We start from the raw sequence: 5,858 nt of genomic DNA, 5'->3' as shown, positions 1-5,858 counted from the left end.
AAAGCAAGCGATTTGAGAATTGGGTTTTAATTATCAGTTGGAGCAATTTGTAGTCCCCGGCCTGCAAATTCCTAGAGGTCTCTGAGAACGAAAACTCTCTTAGATCTGCATAATTGAGGAAGTGGGATATCTTCCGAAGGGTTGCTTATTGGAGATGGCACTCAGCCATTTCATGTTGAAATAACTTGCATATTTAGGTTTACTAATAGGGTGATATCTTGAACCTTGAGGATTGGCGGATCTGTAACCAGGAGAGAGTCCGCATTGCAGTTGACAACAGCAGCTTAGATTGAACGCCCAACTTCTGGAGATTGATCGTCGGAGCCAATACTTCATCCGGAATATCGGATTCCAAGAACAGGATCGCGCGGGCAAGAACAAGATTGATAAACCCATCTTTCCATCCATCATTACAGCAGCGATTCCGTATGAGACTAATAGCGTGGAGTAGGGAATACTAAACAAATCGCAGGTCAAAGCGTATCTTCCAAGCAGAGTCGGGTCGGATCCTCAAGAGGGAAGTGCAAAATCACACCAATGATCTGGCTTCATTGACAATTAAGAATAACATTAAAAGGAAAATGCACAAACAGCAATATTGACAGGCGGTCGAGAAGAAATCTCAATACAATATGGAACATCAGCAACTATCACCATTCGAAGTTGGAGATCATAGCCAGGAATCATTCGTGGGACGGGTATAGAGGAGACAGCGAAAGAAAATTACCATTCCGCTAGGACAAACCCGACTGGTATCCTCACAAAAATGGAGCGATTATGAGTTGTAAAAAAATTGATGGCATCAGCATTCTTTTTGGGTCGGGTCAGAGCAGACTTCCAACAATTTCACAACGATTATCAGAATCAGCAAATCCAAGTTTTTGATATTGATCTAACTATTTACATTCAAACCAGGCTTTGTTACTCGATTATTAAATTGTTATTGAATATTGTAAGGGTTTGACTCCAATAAGATTCCTTCTTGATTATTGCTGGTAATTTTATCTATTCTGTTACATCTATATTGCTTGGTGCATATTACTGAAGATAATATAAACTGAAGGTTACGTGATAAGTATTTGACGAATTGTCACAGTTCAGCTTCTTTCAATAACTTTTGTAATAAGGGTCATCTCATAGATGTGCCTGTTCCACCATATAGAGGAAGCGGAAAAACTAAATCCATGTTGAAGAGAGCTTCCCATCTAGCTTATAAGATGGCAAACCTGCTGCCAAGACCTCCATATAGACTGAAAGGGAAAAGAGGCCTTGCTAGAGGAAAAAAGGGCATGGAGAACTTTCTCTAGTCGTCCCACATGCTGCCATTTACCTTTGACAACAGCTAGATCAATACGATTCTGTACGAGTCTCTTCCAAGGTTCATTCCTATGAGCAGCTCTAATAATCCATTTGGAAGCTAAGCATAGACCTTGTATTCTTGGATCTATTAATCCTAGTCCACCTTTGCATTTAGGTTGAATGCAATGAGACCAAGAAGTAGTAATAAAACCTCTAGTACCATCCCATTTAACCCATAGGAATTCATGAATTATTTTGGTTAAGTCCTCATATCCCTTTTTAGACAGCATCCAACATGAAGAATAATAAACATGAGTTACTAGAAAAAATTTATTGTCAACTTGTATTTTACCAGCTAAGGAAAGAAACTTATTTCCCCAATTACACAGTTTATTTCTTACCCTATCAAGATACCATCTCCACATATCAGAAATAGATACCCCAATACCAAATGGTATACCAAGATACCTCATGATCTCCCCATGTTTGATTTGCTTCCATTCCCTAAGGACCCAATGAGGGATTGGACCAAATTGCACCATCAAGAATTCAGCTCAGCTTTTTCATGAGCTAACTTGGAGCTTGAAACCGCACAATATAGCTCTAAAATCTCCAAAGTATTAATTATATCTTTTTCAAAGTTTTGAAAAAACAACATGCTGTTATCAGCATAGTGTGAATTGATGACTGAAACACTACGTGGGATGGAGACTCCTAAAATCCATTTCATGTTATTAGCGTAGTGGAGCATATATTCCAAAGCATCAACTAAAAGTGCATAAAGGTATGGAGATAGAGGGCAACCCTGCCGTATATTAGACCATTGTAGTGGAAATGGATCTGTTATCACATTATTAATAATGATTTGAGCATTAGCATCCTTGAACAACATTCGCACATGAGCTCAGAACCAATTTTATTTTTATTCCTCTTCCATTATTTTTATTCCTCTTCCATTAAATTTGAGTTGTTATTAGTTTGTCATTCATTAGCCACCAGATTCGTTAGGAAATTGAAACCCTTTAATTTTTTATCCTATTTATCAGCTAAGTTTCTACGTAATTTCATACAATGATAATATTCATAAAATACTCTATTCATAAAATACTCTATCAGCTTATCAGCGTATTCCTTAAACCTCTTACATGTACAAGTGCTAGTTATTAATTAATTAATTAATTTTAAACTTTCATTAACTAAATGGGACATTACAGGTGTAGACGTTGCCCTAACAAGTAGGCGTCGTGGAGACAAGTTCTTGGCGTAGCCTGTCAGACTTATTAATGAAGATGGTAACTTGTCGTGGCCTCGAAGGAATCATTCGAGCTTACCTTCTTGCCTTCTTGTCACTGACTACAAAATTGAGTGACGGTTAAATAGCTAGCAAAAAGCATGAGTTCTAATGCGTACTCATAAGTTCTAATTGAACTATACCTTCATTCATTCAAACTTCTTTATTCATTCGTAATATTTTTTACATTCCCCTTATTGACTACAAAATTGTTAGACATATATGCTTAATAAAAATCCATGAACTATTAATTCATTCAAATTTGTAAACTCGATCGTGATCATTTTCTAAGATAAATTCTGAGATTCGATGTTTCGATAAAGAAGATCTTTATAATTCCAGTTACAGTTTTTGAAAAACTGTCAAAATTCCAGCCAACGGAAAGAACAACAAGATTTGAAGCTAAAAACTAAAATGAAACAGTTAACACGGATGTAGATCTAAACTGTTATCATTATATTGAACAAACGCCTTGTACATTTCTATCTGGATTTTAAAAAATAACCTTCGAGACCTCCACATTTATCCCCTGACCCAAAACAAATTTTTCGAAAAAAAATTTAAAAACATACTTCTTCATCCGAGCTCCGACCAGAGGGGATGCTGCCGCAGCTGCTTCAGTTGGGCCTCTGCTTGAATCGAACGACAAATATAGCTTACATGAACAGTTATTGGAAATATGCAGTTACGTTATTGTACACAAAGAATTAAACTAACGAAATAACTGTTTGCCTTTTTAGGAGCTCCTGTAAAAACGGTAGGAGAAAATTGGAGAACCGGTAAGGAAACTTTCGAGCCAGAGTTTGGCTCTGCCAGAATCATGGGGATGGGGGAAAATTAGGTTCTACTTCAATCTCAGAATCCTCCTGAGAATCGAACTCTTCACCCAACAACTCTTCCCAAAACCCATCCGCAGTTTTGAAATCAATATCTGCAGATGCCGAAGGGTTCTCGTTCGCATTGCCGGCTGAAGTGGAAGCCTCACCATGTGTGCCCATTCCGAGGGCACCCGAAGCGTCGAAGACTGGCTCGGGTTCGAATCCCTGCAAGGGATCGAATTCAGTAGGAGATAATAACCCTTCCTGTGCGGAGCCGCTCTGTTGTAGTAACCCATTTGCAGGTTGTGGAGGATCCAGGTTAGAGAAGAAAGCTTCCAGAGGACTCGTTGTGGAGAGGTCAGAAGGGGCTGAAGTGGAGTAATTGGATTGGTATTTCACAATCTGGACTTGTGAAGATGATGACTGGGACGGCGACTGGCATTCCTCCGCTTCGCCTCCACTTCCGTCTCCCTGCGGTAGCCTTCGCCTTTTCTTTGCACCGTCCAGTTGCTTGGTGACCTGGTTTTTCTGTGCGAGCTGGGAAAGAAAAGTAGGGTTTCTCATGGCCCTCGCAAGAAATGTCATCATTTGTTGTTGTCGGTGCTCAGTTGCCTGGATTCGCTGCCCCATGACTTGCATCTGGTTTCTGGTTGCCTGTTGCTGGTGTCTCAGCCTCACAACTTCCATCATTAAAACACTCTTATCTCTTCTCAGCCGTTCAATTTCTCCTTCCATTCCAAACTGCCCTACTTCGACACAAGCTCCCAAGCCCTGCTGTTGCTGCTGCCCCTGAGATGGAGGCCTCCGCCTCTGAATGTGCTTCAGCAAGTGCTTTTGCCCTCGCAGAAACCCTTCGTTCGCAAATTCCCATCTATCCGGATCCACTTTCCGAAACCCCTGTTTGGTCACAGGTCACGGGTCCGAATCTCAGTAACTCAAACCACAAATTTACAGAAAAACGAGAAATGAGAACAGGGGAAAAACAAACCCTAGGTCAACTTACATACGTATTGAGTTGCCGAACAAAGCTCGAGAAATTGTTGTGCTTGAAGTACTTCGGAAGCAAATCCATGGAAAATTGATGCGAATTCCAAACTATAAAGCTATTATTTGCAGCGCTCCAGGACACTACTGCATTTGTCTGAGGATCTTCCACCATATCATACGTTTTCGTTAAAAATGGAGGCGGCCTAGTACTCTGCAAACCCTCGATTGGCTGGGGAGGACTTCTCGCCTCCATCGCCTGAATTTCTTCCTTAATACTGAACTCACCCTCGCTACCCTGAAAAAAGCTCGAATCCATGATCGGTACCGTTCCCCTGCAAAACAAACGCATTCAAGGTGAGCCAACGGATCACATCTCCCAAATCCTGATACCAAAGCAGAAACCTTCAAACGGAACAAAAAAATCCTGGAACGTGTTGGTTGCAAGCATGATGTTGTGCCAGTTACTGAATTAATTCAAAGCAATCTCCAATTTCTACAATACAATCTCTTCTCCAATTCCTACAATACAACCTCTGCGTCAGCTTACAATCTGTTCTCATTCGAGATTCAATCAATCAAATCAAGAAGAAACTGCAAATTTACGCAAGTCTACTCTACTCATCCTCTAAATCCGAAGAAATCACAGAACAGAAAAGAAAGGTGCAGCCAAACTAACCTGAACAAATTTCAAATTTTTCGCCCTTGCAATCCACAATCCGAGCAAACTAATAACACACAAACACCCGCAAGAAACTTTCCTTGAACAAATTGAGTAGATAGATATAAGCACTAGACGGCCGGATTTCTTGATCGGGATCAAAAGAATCGGACGTTGTAACTACCGGCGAACTGAGAGCCGAAAGGCGGTACTCAACATATAGGGAACTAAAGCGAATCTTCTAGCACTTTCTAATTCCGTTTTTTTAATTAGTCTCATTTTCAAAATCCACACCATTTATAGAATAAAATAAAAGTGCAGAGCGGGGCAAAACCATTTTCTTTTGTCGAGTCAGAAAAAAGGAAGCAGACACGGTGAGACACGCGTGCCACGTAGGCAAAAATCTGAGCGCGAGCAAATGAATGATGAGCGAATGATCTAGAGAGATCTAGAGAGGACATGTAAGTCGGTCGGAAGAGGAACAATCTAGAGACGTGGCTACTATTTCCACCGCTCGCTCCTATCCCTGCTACCTGGACAGTGGGGAATCTATGGTCCGAACTGGCCCCACCACCAAAATATCTGCAAATCGCGTAGGCCCCACCGAGAAAAAGAAAGTTGCCCACACGCCGTCGCAAATGATCGACACCTACATTAACCACTCAGGTCACGTCGCGGGTAACTCCGGTTTACCCGCGGTCAAATCCAAAGGCATTTTCCTCGAAATTTTACCAGAAATACTAGGCAAGGACGAATTCGCTCCAAACATCTTGGAGTAAACCTAAGCCCTTCGTCACCCAAAAGG

At 41.0% G+C, this 5,858-nt stretch overlaps 1 protein-coding gene across 2 annotated transcripts; it reads right to left on the bottom strand.

The window, feature by feature from the left end:
• Positions 1-3,025: 3,025 nt before the first annotated feature.
• LOC149533542 (heat stress transcription factor A-2-like) lies at positions 3,026-5,324 on the bottom strand. Of its 2 annotated transcripts, none has more exons than XM_089807683.1 (3): positions 5,072-5,324; positions 4,412-4,914; positions 3,026-4,305 (listed from the first exon to the last, which is right to left on the bottom strand). In XM_089807683.1, the coding sequence occupies exons 2-3, from the start codon at positions 4,742-4,744 to the stop codon at positions 3,409-3,411; spliced, it is 1,230 nt and encodes a 409-aa protein (XP_089663809.1). In that variant the 5' UTR covers positions 4,745-4,914; positions 5,072-5,324; the 3' UTR covers positions 3,026-3,408. The 2 variants fall into 2 exon arrangements, with proteins under 2 accessions (XP_089663809.1, XP_089663810.1); XM_089807684.1 differs by having other exon boundaries at positions 4,412-4,727.
• Positions 5,325-5,858: the final 534 nt, after the last annotated feature.

This window comes from Cupressus sempervirens, chromosome 10, assembly GCF_028749045.1.
Source record: "Cupressus sempervirens isolate cs-2001-9-10 chromosome 10, ASM2874904v1, whole genome shotgun sequence".
Lineage (NCBI taxonomy): Eukaryota > Viridiplantae > Streptophyta > Pinopsida > Cupressales > Cupressaceae > Cupressus > Cupressus sempervirens.
Note: the sequence above shows the minus strand (reverse complement) of the source record. Positions and strands in the feature narration are given on the sequence as shown.

Excerpts from the sequence above, each read along its gene's own strand:
- LOC149533542 (XM_089807683.1), bottom strand. The coding sequence starts at position 4,744 with ATGCGTTTGTTTTGCAGGGGAACGGTACCGATCATGGATTCGAGCTTT. Across the intron at positions 4,306-4,411 it reads TTCGGCAACTCAATACGTAT|GGGTTTCGGAAAGTGGATCC; the intron begins GTAAGTTGACCT and ends GTGACCAAACAG.